The 18,674-nt window shown below is 40.9% G+C and overlaps 1 protein-coding gene across 10 annotated transcripts in view; it reads right to left on the bottom strand.

The window, feature by feature from the left end:
* Nucleotides 1-18,674, bottom strand: part of sorcs1 (sortilin-related VPS10 domain containing receptor 1) — a 172,485-nt gene that overhangs the window by 29,483 nt on the left and 124,328 nt on the right. For 8 of the 10 annotated variants that reach the window (XR_002062292.2, XR_003220515.1, XR_002062293.2 and 5 more), the window contains exons 6-15: nt 18,292-18,356; nt 16,432-16,550; nt 16,155-16,244; nt 13,056-13,235; nt 11,891-12,037; nt 9,721-9,823; nt 6,409-6,485; nt 4,991-5,085; nt 4,541-4,648; nt 558-675 (exon numbers count right to left, since the gene is read on the bottom strand). Coding sequence is in view for 6 of the 10 variants with exons in the window: in XM_013277139.3 (XP_013132593.1) it covers nt 558-675; nt 4,541-4,648; nt 4,991-5,085; nt 6,409-6,485; nt 9,721-9,823; nt 11,891-12,037; nt 13,056-13,235; nt 16,155-16,244; nt 16,432-16,550; nt 18,292-18,356 (1,102 nt within the window). In the remaining 4 variants the exon portion in view is untranslated. The remainder of the gene's footprint in view (nt 1-557; nt 676-4,540; nt 4,649-4,990; nt 5,086-6,408; nt 6,486-9,720; nt 9,824-11,890; nt 12,038-13,055; nt 13,236-16,154; nt 16,245-16,431; nt 16,551-18,291; nt 18,357-18,674) is intronic. The other 2 variants (XM_005470160.4, XM_019359483.2) reach the window with 1 other exon arrangement.

The raw sequence follows: 18,674 nt of genomic DNA, 5'->3' as shown, positions 1-18,674 counted from the left end.
GAACTTGTGTTTGGAGGAGATGGTCTCCACAGACTTCAGACTTCCTTCAATGAATTTACTTCTCAGTTGGAAATAATAGCTCATTAAGTAACAACTTTGATTCCTTTTGGAGTGTTTTTTCATGCAAGGCTGAGTCCTACCTTTTACTTACTACCATTTTATTCCATGATTCCTAATCCTAATTTGAAAGCTCTAACCCTAAGGTTTCAGAATATCAGAATTTTGGCTTTTCAAGACATGCAGTCAAAGGGAAAACTGTTTATAATTCAAAGTTATTTAGTTTTTCTGCTAAACATAGCACTTGGGGTTAGTACAGCTAGGGTACTTAGATGTCACAGGGTTAAAGACCTGGTTTCATAATAATGTGTTTTACTGAAGCAGCTCATTAGCAAACATCAAGAGTATACTTTTTAAATTAAAAATCAATTTAATAGTCTGCCTCTTTGAAATGTTATTTAATTAAAAAACTAATTTGAAATATAATTAAATGCTCTAAAACATTTTGTACAGGGTGTAAAAAATTCAAAACTCTATTCTGATCTGATTAAATGCCGTACCTGGTTGTGCAGGTGCCATGTCTGATAATCTGCCTCTATACACCTCCTGTTGAAAATGGACCTGAAGTCTATTTTCACCAATTGCCACTCCGATCGATGACTGACATGTCCAAATATCCTGAAAAAAAAACAGACACACACGCTGCACTCGTTAAATACAAAACACGATTTGGATAATGATCGAACTAAAACGATGTTAAAGGAAAAGTCTGGCGAGCAAATCCCACACGAAGATCGAAGCCGGGAGTGAATTCATCCTGCTAATAAGCATTGTCTGATGAATCTTATCATCTAGGCCACAGAGCTGATGTTTTTTTGACCACACATGATTAAAAACGCATCTGTGAGGCTCATTGTTGCACTGAATGTCGTGAGCCATCATTATCGTGAAAGGAAGCATGGAGGTCTATTAACGCTGATCCCGCACATTCAGCTTTCTGATGCCCCAAATACACTTTAGAGCATCAAACTGAAAATGCAACCATGAATAAACGACTTCATTAGCTAGCAGTTGATACTAGCAGCAGTGGACAGCTGTTTTAAGAAATTACAGAGAGCCTTTGAAAGTGAAATACTAAACAGCTGATAAAGACTGTGAGTTAGAAAGAGCCAAATGTTTCAAAAATGATTCGTGCAAGAAAACTGCTGCAAGCCATGGATATATATCCGAAAGCAAAAGTCTTAATCTTATTCTAAAAGATTTACAGGTTTGTGTCAGGGCGCTGGGTCTTTTGAGATTATAGTGTTTTTGTGACTCTCACATTATAAAGATGGTTTAAGTTCAACTTTTACAGTTTAGCCTCGAGTTTAGTTCTTTCTATGTTTTGAGTTTTTCGGTTCTCTTTGTGTCCTTGTTCTTGTGTCCCTCTCTCTTAGGATCTCTGGGTCTTAGCCTTGTTGGTATGTCTCTTCTCCCTTTTCTGTTCTCATGTTCCCCACCCTGCCATGTCTCCCTCCCTCTCTCCTCTCCGTGTCTCTCGCTCTCTCATTCCCCGAGTCCTCGTCATGTCTTTGTGTTTGGTCTCCCGTTTCTATTTCTAAGTCTGTTTCTCTCCCCGGTCCCAGTGTTGAGCCATGCATCTAGTCTGCATCTTAGTCTGTTTCCTGTTTTATTTTGACAGTCTCGCATTCTGTGCTCAGTTTTGCTTCCTCCTGTGTCATTATGTCAATTCGTCCCAGCTGTGTTCCCCAGTGTTTCCACTTCCCTTGTCTCTCTCGTGTGTTTATAATATGTGGTCATTGTTGGGTTGTCTGTTCTTATCACGCCATGTTCCAGGTTTCTATTTCTAGGTTCCAGGTTGTGTCACCATCCAAGTTCCCTGTGTCCCAGTTTAGTGTTTAGGTTCTCCCAGTTCGGTTTATCTTAACTCTGACTTTGTTGCCTTTTGCCCTTTGTTTTGTCTGTTTTGCCATTAGCCCGAATAAATCGGCACTTTTGTTAAAATCAGTCCCGCCTGCGTTGTGTGCATTTGGCTCCTCACTTAAAACACACAAGATCTGCCGCCAGCGATCCATCATTGGAAGAACCAACAGGTAACAGAAAGGCACTTTTTTATCCTGGAAGACGTTAGAGTTGGGTAGTTGTACAAATCTGTCGGCTATCTGCAAATCCATCATGTTTGGTTTTTGGGGCATTGTATTTTTAATTTACTAATCTAGCAGTCTGCCTCTTTGAAACTTTATTCAACCATCTAACCATCCACTTTGTTAACCACTTATCCAAGTAAGGGTCATGGGAATGCTGGAGCCTATTCCCGCAGGTGTAGGACGAAACGTAGGGTACACCCTGGGCAGCCTCCTCATCCATCACAGACGAGACGTAGACACAGAATCACTGGTTGACCTAACAAGCATATCTTTGGACTGCAGAAGGAAAGCGGAGCACCACAAAGAGAGGCTATAAGAGGTTTGAGCCAGGAGCCTTTCTGCTGTGAGAAGACAGTGCTGACCAATGACGGGAATTAATTAAGAATTCAGCTCGGTATCTTGTAAAGCACAACTGCTTAATATTCCCACGTGCTGGTGCCTCTTTAGATTTTGTTGTGTTGACCTAAAGATATGAGGCAATCTTAGAAGTTCGCATTATATTTGATACTCAGATGTAGTGCTACAGAAACCTGACCATTGGTGAGGTGGTGTACAAGTCTCGTTTCCACAACGACAAATTTCTGAGCTAACAATCTATCACACGTTGTTTATCCTGATCACTTGATAGCATGACTGAAGTCAGCTGTCAAGCTGGTTTTGTAAAGTTTAACTCTTGAAATCCATCCAATCACCAGTGATTTGTCTAGGCTTAGGGTTTAGGCTTTTGCAACATGCTAAAAAGATTTCAGGGACTAAATGTTGGATTTCAAGTGAACTGTCATTCATTTTGTAGGTACAGTTTTTCTATTAAAAGTGTTTTGATGTAAGTGTTCCAAAGACGTGAAAAATCTATGAAAAGGAGAGCACATTAACCAAACCCAAACCCGGCCTATACTCACAACCCTAACCCTAGACAGACTGCCAGAGACATGGTGGAAGTTAAAACAAAAAGAGTCCCTGTTACATGGCTCTGTCTTGCAGCAAGTGATCACCAGTTGCTGGATTCTAGTAGGGAGCTGGAAAACTGGAAAACACATTAGACTCGAGAAGGCATCCAGCTTTTCGTTCAAAGCACATGTGACAGAAATAGTTGTGCAGTGAATACAGAGAGCCAGCTTGAAAGTTCAACCTTAGCTTACTTTGTCACCTCCACAAAGCTTCCCTATCCAATAAAGGGTTTGTTGATTTTATTTTATGGTTACAGCACAGACTGAAATGAAACATGGAAAATAAGACATATTGTGCAATAAATTGTTCTGCTGGAAGGTTTTGGTCTTTACATGGGATTCGTTAACAGTGACTAACACTCGAAATCCACAGTATATAATTTCCAGCATTATGCTGTTACTAAAAAAACTTTCTTTTAAAGTTTAACTTAATCAGAACGAAAAGCCATATTTTTTCATGTACTGGTCAGGAACAAAACACAATCCAAGGTTATGAGACTAAGTGGATAAATATTCCATCTCTAGCTAAATTGAGTGGCTGTGTGTCTTTGCACTGACCCCTCCTCACCATTCATACCACAGCATATTTATCACAATCAATCTGTCAATTAGCTTCTGAGGCACCCAGCCATGACAGGCACTTACTGTAAAAATGAGTACAAATTGATAAGAAAACAGTGCATGATGGTCTTATGAAAACTAATGGTGTGTCTGCCAGCTGAGAGGCTCTGCATTCAAGAACTTATTCTGCCGCCATCGCCTTTAGCCCCCACCCTCGAATCCCACCAGAAAAAGAGCTGCATTTTCCTTTTCTCTCTCTCCAGCTGTGCCCTATCACTCTCCTGTAGAGCTGACTCCACAGCCAGCTGTCAGTCTGTCATTTATGGCAGGTATCATGAAACATTGATGTAATGGCTGTGGTAACATGTCCCAAAGTCCTAAATCTCTGCTGCAATAAGGGAGCAGTGCTGCGTCATACCATATGCACGCACTTCTGCTCTGGGCTGTTCTAATAATAAATTTGAAAGAACACAGAAGGAATCTTCATAAATCTGATTTCTGAGGGCACACTAAATCATCCCCACGCCTCTCTCCACTTTCCAATGCAGTTAAAACTTTATAAAAAAAATAAAGTTTCTTGTCTGTTTTCTCTGGCGTTTTTTGATCATTTTGATCATTCTTCTTCACGCTCTTCAAATGGGCAGTCACGTTGTCGCTGAAGCATTGATCTCCTGTGATCATAATCAGCAGACAGCCAGTTTTGATGTTGGCTAGACCTTGACAGAAACCTTTTTTTTTATTCATGAAAAGGAAAACACACAGTCAGGAATTCTGAATAGAGCAGGCTGAGCTATAGACGGAAGCGGCACAGGCTCGGGTCACGACGCGAGAGAGCATGCATTTAAAGACACCAGCAATTTGCTGTTCCTCTGTTTTTTTTCTACTCACGTCATGATGAGAGTCTCCTCCCCGGGCTCTCCGAGCACCCCGTCCACAAACAGGGGCGTGTTGGTGAAGCTGTATTTGTTCCACTGCCGTCCTTCGTCGAAGCTCAACCTGGGAACACAAACAGCTGCTTCACCAGGGGCCGCTGCTAATCCCTCAACTGTGTGCGCACACTAATGACCCTGAGACTTGTCTAACAACTTTATTTTATATTCCGCGCAGGGCTGAAGGTTCTCTGCTCGGAGAACGCTGATCAGTGAGAGCAAAAGTCATCATAGTCTCAAAACCAGAAAGCTGAATGACAATCGTCAAAGGTTTTCTAAACAGAGTCGTACCGTCCCTTCGTTTCAAGACAAACTCATTTGCCTTTACTTCACTAACTTAGGACTTGCAGTTTCCTCAGAGAAAATTAGTCATGCTGTGACAAATGGCGTCTCTGTCATAATGACTCACCACAGGTGTCGGATGGGAAGCGGAGTGTGTCTTATTGCCACCAAGGCCCCTCCTTGGTCAAGATACAGCACTGCGTACTCCTCATCAAAAATCTGCTGGGACAAAAACGCTTGATGTACTCTTACTTGTATACACATTTGCACACACCCACCCTGTCATTTTTCACAACAGACACACACACGCATGCAAATCATGGCCCTGCTTTGCTACATTACCTTCCAAATAATTATTTTTCATTGCTGTGTTTAATTAGAAACAAGCCCCATAAACTGAAGTGAATCAAGTGATGTAGAGGCCGTCTAATGCGTGGTTTATGCAGCCAATGAATTCAGCCGCTCTTTAAAATTAATATGATTGCTGACCTTAAAAAAAAGCTGCCTGTTGTTTGAGGACTCATATTCTAAACTTGAGGATAGGCAACGAGCGAGAAGGAGGATGTTTTCAGCGAGAGGACGGGAGGTCAGTCAGTTCATTGTGCTCCATATGGCGAACGGCTGTTTGTTAAAGATTTAACGGGGCACATCGTTGGAAAAATTAATTATCAGACATGAGGCTGTAATATTAATAAATATAACATATTTGCTGCACTGCACGATTGTGTAATTGCAGGAAGTTGATCTTCGCCAACAGCAGTGACTTGGCAAACTTTGTGACTCTTAAATTAAAATTTGTTTGTGCTTGGAAACGAGAACAACTGATCTGATTAGAACGTTGTGGAGCCCGAATAGAAGCCGTGGGGATGGGTTTGTTTCTGAACAATGATGTTGATTTTTTAATTGGTGTTATTTATATGTGGATGAGCATTTCTTTCTGCAGTAGCCTGACAAATAACATGGCGCAGTGCATCCAAGATGTGAACATTGGAATATCTTTTTTGTTATTACCTGACACTAATTAGTGGACATTTGTGTCTGTGAGAGTCCAAAACTAGTGAAGGATACGTTGGCTCGACTTTCATACATCTTTTATATAAAAGTATATGCTGATAGAGAAACCTTTAAAATAATTAATATGAACTCCTTAACCTAAATTTTTAGAGGGATGATTATCTACTAGTCTGAAATGATGGAATAACAAGATTAAAAGTTTGAATATTCCATACAACCACACTATCTCCAAACTTTATATTAAGTGGTGTTAAACTAAAACACGGAGCTAAAGCGTGAGAGGACTCGCTCTGTTTAACAGTCTGGTCACTTGTGATCAGCTGGAAAAGAAAGTAATGTTCTCAGTCAGTAGGACACTGCAGAAGTTGACAGTGTGTTTCACACCGACTGTTAAACGTCAGTCAGCTGTTGCCATGTGAAACGCACATCAGAGACTTAGAAGCTTAGGTCCTTTTTCCTCAAATGTGACACATATGCAGAATTAGTTTACCAGCGAGACATTGCAACAGTCCAAAAACAAAGTTGCCTCACCTGTCTCCATGTGTTTCCTGCGTCCGAGGTGATGAACACACTGACATTGCTGGTGGTCAGTTCTGCCCCAATGGAGCCTGGACGTGAGGCCAGTTCACAGAAAGGATAGAAAACAAACTTGATCAAGTGCTTCGAGGTGGAGAGACAGTTTGATGCACAAAAAGGAAATTAATTTCTGACAAAATACACCACGACTTTTACACAGTGTGTTCAGACAAGAGGTGGTTCTACAGCGGGAGGCACCAGCTTGCAGCTGCAGACAGTTGCTGTAATTACAGTCCTCTGAAAGATCTATTGTGCAGTGCAACATTTGCCCATACCCCTAAATTAACCAATAAATCCCGATTACTGCATCCCTCATTCAGCAGTTCTGACCACATTAAGACAAGCTTCCCTAATTCTGTGCAGACGGCTGTAATTGCTTTAATTTAGCCCGTAATTGGCGCCAGGTGGCGGTTTTTACAGTTGTCCCCTACTCTGAATGGCTCCTGAAAAACAATAAGCTTCACACTCATCATAACATACGAGAGCTACACGAGTGCTGAATGTTTAGATTTCTGCTGAGCTCCAGTTGATGTTGTCACCATGCTGGTCTGATGTACAGGTGTGCTGTGGATACAGTGCATCTGTATCATGCACTAACGGGGTAATACACTTATAATTCACAGAACTATAATTGTATACGTGCTAATGTTTAGCATCTCCTCTAGCCTCATGTCGTCTTGTGCTTCGTGATTCTTTCTTCTTTTACTGATTGATAATGATTTCCTGGAGTCTTCCACCTTGACAGTGGTTCAGGGTCAGGTTTAATTAAAAACATAAGATTAGGGAGAACTCAGCAGATGTCTGAAAGACATCGTTGGTAACCAATTAATATTCTAAAATACAAATTTGCTTTTATCACTGTTCTGCTTCCTGTCTTTGAAAGTTATAAAGTCTGCAGTTTGGGGGCTCGGGGTCCCATATGGCACTACAGGTGGTCGAAATAACAGATTTACTTTCATTTTGATTTCAAAAGACAAGCAACAAATGCTGTAATGAACAATTTAGAGTTGAGATGAAATCTTGGGATGCTATTATTATAAAGGTCTCATTTTCTCTACCCACCAGTTCTGTTTTAATGTGTCACAAACTGCACTGCAATCCAGACATAGAAAATAAAGATCTACTAGATTTCCTAACCCTCACATTGCACAACTTACGAGCATAGAGTCTTGCGAAAGTACTGTAGTCTACTGCCTACAAACTCCACAGGACTCCAAACAACAGTCACCATGTGACCATGTGGATTATAGTCCAGTTTCCTACTACTGACCAATAAATGAACTTGTAATAGCAGTTAAATCTCAGCTAAATAAAGGCCCATTAAATGTTGATCCCTTATCCGTTAGTGAGCTCAGTGTTTGGTCTTACTACTATAAAGGCTATTTTGCTATAATACTGTCTAAGTATATGTATATGCAGTTTTAATAAGACTATAAGTTGGGATAAATTGTGCAATTAGGGTACTGGTACTACTGTTAACTGTCTAAAAAGAATGATTATTTCTAGCTTTGTCTAGAAGTTTAAGCAGAAATATCCAGTCTCATTCCAGCTTTCAGCTCAGAGACATTCCCAAACATGTCAAAATCTCATCAGCATGTCCTGGTTCTGCCCTGTGAGTTTCCTACCAGTAGGGCAAAGATGGAAAATCTCACCTAAACCTGTAGTAGTGGCTTTCCCCTGCCCCCCTCCAGTATGGCTGAGCTCTTCACCCTATTTAAGGTTGAGTCAGGGCCCCCTACAGAAGAAGCTGTCCTGCTGATAGTATCCTCAATTAGTCATGACCTACAGCTTGTGGTCAAACATGAGGATAGGAGCTGACCAATAAATCGACAGCTTTGCCCTCATGCTTTTAACCACAGAGACTGGACCAGTGATTGATTGCATCAGTACTAATCCATCTGTCAGCCTCCCGCTCCTCTCTTCTCCCACTCATGAACAAGACCACCAAACCATTGGAATGTTTAAAAACCCATCCCAGGTCACATTGTGAATGGGCTCATGTTCATCACATAACATGAATTAATCACAAGTGTATGAATAGACTCGGTAAATAATTTTAACTTTTAGTGTGTCTTTCAACTCATGGACTTGATGACCCTACCTTACCACATAACTCTGGAAAATGGGATTTTTACACAATGCCATGATGTGTCCCATATCATCTGCCACCTTTTTACTATGGCAGAAAAAATGTAAAACTGAGATAATTTCATTCAGAAGCCAGGACTTTTAATAAGTTTTTCTGTTTTAGGACTATATCGAACATTTTTATTCCCAAAATAACTTCCAAATGATGGTCTGGGACAGAAAAGAAGAAATAAGTAATCATTCTCATTCATTTTCACCATTCTGTAGCTGAAATAATGACATAGACTGAAATAAACAAGTTAATTGTTTTACTCCCAAATCAGTGAAACCGGCTTACGCCACAGTGGATCATAAAGGTCATGGCATTCATGCTGGTAGGGTAAACTTGGCCTTCTCCAGACACCCGAGGCCGGTGCCTGCATGTTATTGACAGAGCCGGTCCACACGGGAGTAAATATCACAGGTGTGAATCCACCTGGGGGCTGCTGATCTCACATTACCTTATTTTTTTCTTCACAGTGAATCAATTAGAGTCCTTTCCTATTTTTCACGTGTTCTCAGGAACAATGCTGCTCTGAGGGCTTTCTGTTGTCAAGTTATCTGTTTGCGTTTTAAGGTGAGTTGATGCCAGCATGTCAAATGCTTGCATTTACCTATGCTAAATGCAACAAACACCACAATGCAACTGCATAGAAGAACAAGTGATGGAAAATGCACAGAAACGATTAATAACTAAGAGAAACAGAGGCTTTGTCTCTTTGAGTGATTTTTATGGCCTTTGACTCTTTAAATTAGCATAAAGATACTTAAAGTTAACACGGAAGAAACAAGAAAAACACTAAAGGAGAAGCATTTCTTAATCACTAATGTCCCTGCAGGTTGGAGGTTCTTTCATGTCTCCTTTGCTGTATACTAAAATCTAAGCAAACCATAGAATACCTTACTTTATTAACTGAATAATCCACATATTCTTCGACTTTCCTTCTACAACCCTGGCAAATCAACAACAGTCAGCACTGGTTAGATGTTTTAACCTTTCAGTCAAGGACTACAAGCACTTCTTTTATTAAATGACAGATAAAAACTTGAGCTTTGTTTTAAAGAAAACTCATCAGAAGTCCAAGAAGATACGGAGAATGTAGATGGCGTGCGGCTCGAAACATATTCCCTCTCACCCACCTGATGCGACAATGATCCCCGGCGCCGAGTCCCTGCTGGCGATGTTTCCAGATGTGTAGGGATTTGCAGACACGTGAAGATGGAGATGTAATGAACAGTATGGCTACACAGGGGGAAAAAAGAGAAATCAAAAACTCAATTATTTAAAAAAAAAAAAACTCCAAAAGATGCTTCTGCGCAAAACTGCTATTGCCCCAACTTGGATCGGCAACCCTCCCAAGTCTTAAGTTTTATCACAAACACCATTTCCCCATTGACTGGCCTCACCATTAATTTTGATTGGGTTAACCTTTACAGACACAATTCTCATTACGACCCAGCAAAATGCCACTGGTGCAGGCCATGTTGTGACGGGCTGTTTAGAGGTTTATTAAAACTCTGACATTTCCTGACAAATGACTGTATAATATGGGTGGAAGGCGAGGCATGCCACTGAATCACTAATTGGTTTATCAAAAAAGGTGATTATTTCTGTACATACAGTCATTTCAAGAGGACATATGCGAAGGTGTGCTACAGTGACACCAACTGTCAAACTGTGGTCATCTAGCGACACGTATTAGTAGAAGGTGATTAAAATGAGACGTGCTCATCCGAAACTTGTACTGATGAAAAGTGTCTAACCCTCGTTCTTTGACACTTATATATTTTGTTGCTGCCACAGACACTATAACAGATGGCTGTAGCTCCTCCTCACCATGACACACCTATCTAAACGCATCTAAACGAAGCATTTGTTAAGCCTCACAATTAGCATTTCAGCGGCTGCCACGTAGGTTCTTTTTGAGCCAGAAACCATCAGATCTGGTCCAAGGGCAAGTCTGATTACCATGCTGCACTGACGTCATTAGCCGTTTCCGGGTCCAAACTCCGCTTCAGGTCCCAAAGTCAAACGAACACTGTGGCATCACTGAGAGTTACAAACTGTCCAAATTCTTTCATCTTTAATAAAATGATCAGCGTTGCTGCTTTACCAGGTGTAACAATAAAGTTTAACATCCAGGCATCCATGAAAACAGGATTTATGAAGTTTAACAGAGTTTGAATTTAGCAGCAAGTTAGCTCGCTAGGTATGTAATCTTTAGATGGAAACATCTTTTGACTGAGGGATTTCTGAAAAATTCAAACGTACAGCTCTGCTATCACTTCTGACATAAATGAAGACAGAAAACTAAACAGCAGTGACGGTTGTAGGGTTACTGACGTTGGGCTAGCTGCTATATAATAATGTGCTAACGTGGTGGCTAGCTACACAGCTTTAGTTAGCATAACATATCAACATTAGCACAGTGAAGCTGGAGGATGGCAGGATGCTGTAAACGGACCAAACTTCAGTCAGGAGCTGTGCTGTAGTTATATCGTAAGGTTTTAAAAACTGAGCTTTTTTTTAGGTTCTTGATCAGATTAAATAGGAGAAGATAAAAAGCATTAAAACATGTTAAAAACATGACAGCCTTAATATACGCAGAGTAGAAGGGTTCATACATCATCACTTAAAAAACGGATACACAATCTGTACTCCATCCACTGACTGACTTCGTCTTTGGTCTCTGTATAAATGTCTTGCTCTGCTATGGTTCTTGCATAAGTGGTTCTAGCATCTAAGGTTACTTACTCTACCTTGCTAGAGTATTGACATAACTCTAAAAATGTTAAGGACTTTTGCGTTTTCTTTCCCTAGCTTTTCTCTTTGAGTCACTGGTTTTGCAACATTTCATTTAACAGAGAAATACACAAAGAGGTAAAGTATTGAAAAGAAAATGGCCAACAAGAAATAAGTGGTTTCCAGTTTCAAGGGTAGGTTGTTTACTGGGAATTCTGAACTTTACAAGTGAGTGAAAACTCCACTAGAGTATGAGAAGCCTCCAACTTTCTAGAGGCTCTCAGGAAGAAAGGCAGATAAAATTAAAAAAAGCCTTTCTGTCTGACAACTCTTTCTCTCTGTGTTTCTTTAAATGGGAGGTCAGCTTATTGGACTGAATCAAAATGGCTGACCTTTCAGCTGAGCAGCCTCAGAGCACTCAGCTTTGACGGGCGCTGCTCTTTCCGAGCTCGGGCTCTCGTTGCTGCTGGGATCAGTCAACTCCTGTCAAGGCCTCTCTTTGATGGAAGCGCACACATATAAAAACATGTATGAACGCATCTCGCTGGCAGATGCAAAGAAACTCACCAGCACACAGTGAATGCTGTTGCCTCTCAGGTCTTTGCTCGGCGCCTGCAGTAACCGCCAGTCTCTGCCTCTGTTGTAGGTGATGTACGTCTTCACTTGGTTGTCCGTCCTTTTGTTGGCGAGGAACATTCCTTTTATTCCCGCTACCTGGAGAATCAGAACAGTTCACGGCTTATGTGAAACTCGGACAGACTTTATTTGACCCAAAAATATGATTACTTTCCTATTTTCAAGTCACGTTGCAGAAAACGATCTCAATGTATTGCAAAAGCAAATCAGACACTTCAAGGAAATGCAGCCTACTTCTGCATTCCCAACAAAAACCAAACACAGCCACAAACCCTGAGTGGGAAATGATCGACTGTCTGGAGACTTGTGAATAATCGATGTGTGTCTTAAATGAATCTGACTCCTTGTTGGAGACCTGCAGGACGGCTCAGGGATACTGAAGTGAGTCTGTGACAGAGGCATCAGGCAATGAAACTCCACTTTAGTAATTGACAGATACTTCAATCTCGCTCGGAGGAGAGATTTAGCACATCGTAGGTTTCGGGTGGCGACCCCAATCAAGACAGTAGATTCGATTCTATTGCTTGGGCCACAGCAGACATGAGCGGCATCACCAACGGCTTAATTATTAGATTCACAGATATAGTTCTATTCTACGTTAGACTTAAAAGCATCACGAGTTCCACAGAGCCTCAACACCAGCTCATAGCACACTTTTTGTTTTTGGATTCGGTATGTTGTGCGAAGTGATCTGCAGTTATTAATCAAAGGAAGAAATAATCTCAGGCTCCTAAAAATCTATATCGCTGGCACAGTGCCCTTTGCCTTTGTTGATGTCAGCACTTTGAAGCTGTTTCGTATTCACACAATGTGCTCTGAAAATTGTAGGCCTACAGCAGCAGGGTTCCTTTGCAAAATGACAAAGCAAGTACATTTCATCACGTCTGCCTCCTAGCTCCAAAGTATTGATCAGCGTTCATAATAAACCTGCAGGCTGCATACTCATCGAGCAGGCCTGTTATTTAAAAACAGAGAATTGTCTAAAATGAATACTGCAGGCTCCAAAACTAAAGCGGAGGTTTCTGCATTTGTGCGACGTTCCTGCTTCAGACACAGAGTTTATCTTCCTGTGGATACAGCATCAGTGGTTTTTCACCTCATAGAGGTCGACCATGACGTTTCCCTCGGGGCCCATGCTGCTGACCACATTCTCCAGAGCCAGAGTGTAGTAGACCCCCGAAGTGTCTGACACATACAGGTTGTAGGTTTCATTCTGGTTCCACTCCCGCACAGCCGCGACGACACGGTTTTCATCCGTACTGATCACATGCAGATCCTGGTAGGAATAAAATGATATCACAGACCCTTGTTAGCCCGGCGTTTTTATCTTTTCAACTTATGTTTGTGCTGTTCTGTATCATACAATAAAAAGTCTTGACAATAATAACAAATTGACATACACCATGTGGACAAAACACATTACACCTCAGACATGGAAATCCATGCATGAAGCTCCTGGAACACCGTTTTTGTGTCACTGTAATGCATTACTGTAATCCGATTACTTTTTTCAAGTAACAAGTAAAGTAAGGTATTACTTTGCAAAAAAAGTAATTAGATTACTGTTACTTTCCCATAAGCACGCTGCGTTACTGCGTTACTAAACCGTGATTTTGCTTGTGAGAGTGTCTCATGACAATGATGTAAGTGCGTGCGACGTCCGTGGTAATAGACGTGTGCAGATCAACAATGGATAGAGTGCGGGAGAGAGTACGACCGTGCAGCGTTTAAAGCGTGGAAGTACTGACTCCGTGAAAAGGGACAAAAACATCAGCATCCGCTCTACACGAGTGGGAAGAAAACTTCTTTCTACAGTGAAAAATTAAACTTCAAATCTGAGCAAGTACCCAGCACGCTGCCACGTGAATGTGAAATTCACAGAGAAATGACCGCTGTGGCACCAGGCAAACCTCCACCCGCCCCACTCCTGCTAAACAGGTGACAATAGATTTAAGAGTGACAGGACTCAGTGCTGCTGAATCTTTGATTTTATTCATTTTTTGCTGTGTTTTACTCGCATCTATTTGAAAGAGTGAGTGTAAACACAAAACATGATTTTATTTTATATGCTGGATTATGCAGGAAATGGGTTTAAATGGTATACAAATTTCTTCAAGTCACAGACTGTTGCATATAATTTCATTTTTGCTTGATGCAATGTGCATAAAGTTAAAAGATTAAAACTAATAAAAGAAGTTGTAAAAAGAGACTTCATTTGATTACATTTTATATGATGGATTATGCAGAAAAAATAGAATTGGGCTGAAAGACCTATTGCTTTAGGTTGTGTATCATGTTTTTGAAAAGTAACTAAGTAACTAATTACTTTTGAAAATAAGTAATCAGTATAGTAACAGGATTACTTTTTTGGAGAAGTAATCAGTAATTAGTTACTAATGACTTTTTTTCAAGTAACTTGACCAACACTGCTCAGCACTCACAGAGCCTGCTCTATAACGTCCATGGTCCGGCACTTCATGGATGAGTTGCTGTAGTCCCTAAACAGCTGCACTTTGCAGCAATAGCACCTACAGCTGATGGCGGGAAATCTACGAACGAAGAAATGTCACAAACTGACTTGCAGCAACAATTTCATCCCATTACAGTTTCACACTGAAATTCAGTGAGATCTTTAGAACGATGCATGAAGACAGACTGCGTGGGTCAATGCTGGACTTTATACACCTGTAGCAATGGGAACACACACACCTGAATTCAAAGATTAAAAGGTAGCGCTCAGAATTTTTGCCCATGTATTGCAGCAGTCCCCAACCCTCGGGCCACAGACCGGTACCGGGCCGTGAGTCGTTTGGTACCGGGCCGTGAGAGTTGAGGCTCAGGTGTGAAATTTATGGTTTTCAGGGTTTTTATCGTTAACTCGGTTTCCCTGGGGCTTTTCCCCTGTTGTAGTCGTGTGTCTTATTTTGAAAGAAATATTTAGGCGTTACCATAGCGACCAGAGAGCATTAAGGAGCAGAGAGGAGGATGTTACTCTCAATGTTGTTGGTGCATTTTCAGGAGGACGCTGCTAATAAAGTTACACAGTTACACAGTGAATTCGCGTTTATTATTATATTTACAAAATACCACCGTTTGTGTCTCGGTCGTATCATTTTATTTTGTTGTATTTATCCGCAACACCTTAAAAGCCTTTATTTATTTGGTGTTATAAGCAATGTGTCAATTTGGTTTTGGTGTAGCACCATATTGCCCTGTGTCAGTTCTACTATGTAACCACAATGGGAAACACCCATGATCTTATAGTGATGCACACAGACTTACAGATGGTTGTTTTAATAGCAAAGTGTTGGAGCTGCAATAGAAACATCATAATAATTAAAAATCCCTCTCTTTATAAAGCAATTTAAATGTTTGTTAATATCTTGACAGAGACGACAAACAGTTTGGATTCACTGTATCTATTGTCAACAATAAGCTTCTGTTCCGTGTGCTCCCGACTCCTCTGTGCATTTTGTATATTGATATTTTTGTTCATTGCTTTTATCCAATAAAAGTCAACATCCCCTGTTTATGCGTGCTCTTAATATCATCATCAGTTTGAAATTACACTTTAAAAGAGCATTCATTTACTCTAATTTGTAATGGAAATTTGTAAAAGCTTTAATTTGCTTTTCTGAGGCAACACGATCTCTTCTATGCTAATAGAAATATAATTTTTTTAGTGTATACATATTGTTCTCACCCTCCTGCTGGGCTTAATCATATTCATTAATCAGAATCGCTTCACGTTTAGTATTCATGTATTTCCACTAAGAGGATACAGCAATCATTAAGACTACGTCGGGCTTATTGGGCAGAGTTATGCAGCTGAGGCCATGCTGTTTAGTTGTGTGCTTCATCTACCTCTGACTGTGCCAGCAACACCTTGCAGTGAGCTGGCAGCAACCTGGGCGCCCAGAGCTTGATTGAATAAAACATGTTTAATTGTCAACGGGGACGTGACAAGCGAGGCCACGCGCACATGGAGCAGCACGGAATAACAATTCTGGAAACACTGCGAGAGCTACTTCTGCCCTTGATTCGCCCATAAATAACAGAGAGGGCACCACACGGAGCCAGCACGATCTGGAGCGTTATTGAAAGTTTCGCCTTCGTATTGAACAAAGCTCAAAGCCTATTTTTTTCCCCTTAGAAATGAGAAAAAAGAAAGAAGCCGACGAGGTCTATTTGTTACCTTGGGCAGCGTATACTTGGGCAGCTTCATAGGGGTGAAGACATCTCTTTTAGCTGACACGTAGTAGATTGGCCTCCCCCCAGCTGACACCTTAAGGTGAGCCAAAAAGTTTGCAGACATAAATAAAGCAGATAAAGGATTTTCACACGTATAGCTCAACTAATAGCATCTCTCTGTAAGAATGACCTTGAAAAATTCCCAAGAAAACCCAACATCTTTTCTCCTCCACACACTTTTCTGTAATATTTCTCACTGAGCAAACTGGACAATTACCTACCTGGACAAACACATACTCATCTTGCACCACCAGAGAATTGGGGTCAATGTAGCCGGGGAATGGTTTGCCCTTATTGGCGTCGGTGCAGTTCTGCAGCTTGCAGGTGACATACAGCGCCTCTGCTCCCACACACACACACACACACACACGCACACACACACACACACACGTCAAGCCCTGGCATCAGCAATGGTATTAGCCAATGAAGAAAGGCAGCCTTCACCCAGAGCCAAGCAGCCTCTTTTGGCCCCTACATTACTCGTGTCAATAAAGTGGTCCCAGTAAGGGAGGAGCTGGGTGGAGGGGAAGACAGATGACCAGAGAAACCAATTGCTTTCTTTGCCTTCAATCGCAGCGCTGGGAGAGAGCCTGTCCCCACACGTTAGCCTCTGCCAAATATGTGTCGGCTCCCCCCACACGCACATGATCAATAGTGATAGTCTCTGGCTGTGTGACTGTAACATCTGACACGATTGATGTTTGCTATGCACGTTTGGATGATTGGCTTTCCTTTATTGTATTGGCCTCAAAGAGGTGCCATACAAACTCTGTGAGATTAAAAAACTAACTATAATCATTTAAGTGTTAAAGGGAGACTAAAAGAGCAGTTCAAACTGAAGTGGCAAAGGCTAATATATCCTGACTTTAAGTTCTTAGTAACACCAATAAAGCTAGACTTAACTATTTAAGGCACCGTGTTTATTAACAAGTTCTTTAAAACTGAATTTTATCCGTGAATTATTTTTCTTACAGAAACAAGATTAAAGAAAAATAGCTCCAGCAAATAAATAAGCATCGGTTTGTCTGACAGATTGTGGAATAAGAACAGACTCTTACTAGTTTTTATACAAACTTTTTCCCCATTTTTCCACTTTGGACTGAAAATGAAAAGCCAATGACAGTCCACCCAAACATGTATATTTACATGAAACAGGAAAAGAAGAAACGTTGTTTCGGTTTATAAGAGTAGGAAATAAAAGGCCAATCTATCTCACTTTTCAAAAAAGCTGGTTTTTATTTGTATTTTTCTGCAAAAATTTGATTTGTTTCGTTTAAACTCAAATAGATCCGCCTAGATGGCAGTGATGCAATTTTGAGAAAGAAGGGAGGAGAAGTCTGTGGGAGTGTTGATTTATTAATACAAATCACAGATCGTCCTCTGTGAAAAAATAGCAAGAAAACTTTCAGAAAGCTGTCATAATGATCGTTATCTCAACAACAGATATGTACAAATAAATCAAGTCATGTCTGATTTAGTCAGAGTTACTTTTGGGGTTCAGTACTGAGGCCTAAAATCTGATGTACAGAGATTATATCTGCAGTGGCTTCAAAACTATTCAAATGTACTTTTGTTTTAGAACATGCTGTTTAAATGAGTAGATGCTGTAAGTTTCTGTCTATACGTTTTTAATCAGTAATTTGTGCTCTTTGCATTTAATTCAATCCTTTGCTTTATTTATTTTTATTGGCATTTTGGGTCGCTGCTGGAAATTTGAAGAAAAATATTAAAAACATAAGAACAAGGAGTTGCTCCCAGAAAAGTAAAATTAGACAAGAGAAAATGAACCCCAAATATCCCAGTGTTCATTGTCATTCAGGACGAAGAGTGTTTCTTTATACTTAAAAGAGCCCCCCTGAGCTAAATCACTTGCTTTTAAAAGCATTCTAATATATGCATTACTTTTCCCTCCGTTGTCATTGTGTGTCCCCCAACTCGGCCATTTCCGCTGTCCCTTCGTATTACCCTTCAACGGAATTGTCCACACAACTCCCAATTCTTCTCTACTTTAGCACAATGTTCACGATACAGTACAAAGACGGCGGAAAATGGAGCACTGGACTCGGAATTCAATTACTCACGTCCTTCAGTGATGCTGGTTTCCAGGTGAATTAAGCCCGGCTCTTTGTCCAAACCCATTTTCGACCTGAAAGGCAGACAAATGTGTTTCAGGAACATCACTATTGGTCTTTTGCCTTTGGGCAGATGTCACCTATGGCAGCTGCTGTCTAACCTGAGAGATTGCACGTTGCAAAGTCAGACAAATTTATGACGACGGAGAGGTTAAGTCAAGTGCTATGACAGTCGTGGTAAACATCAGCAGGAGCTGGCTGCAGGAATTACCTCGTCTTTGTCTTCACCGTGAAAGGCAGTTTAAGTTGTAAAGGGAAAAAGAGGGCCTCGGGATTACTGTGCGATCTAAATGTTCAGAGTCCCCACAAGGTCCTTTTTCGCCCAGAAAAAT

Source organism: Oreochromis niloticus, linkage group LG6 (genome assembly GCF_001858045.2).
Source record: "Oreochromis niloticus isolate F11D_XX linkage group LG6, O_niloticus_UMD_NMBU, whole genome shotgun sequence".
Lineage (NCBI taxonomy): Eukaryota > Metazoa > Chordata > Actinopteri > Cichliformes > Cichlidae > Oreochromis > Oreochromis niloticus.
Note: the sequence above shows the minus strand (reverse complement) of the source record. Positions and strands in the feature narration are given on the sequence as shown.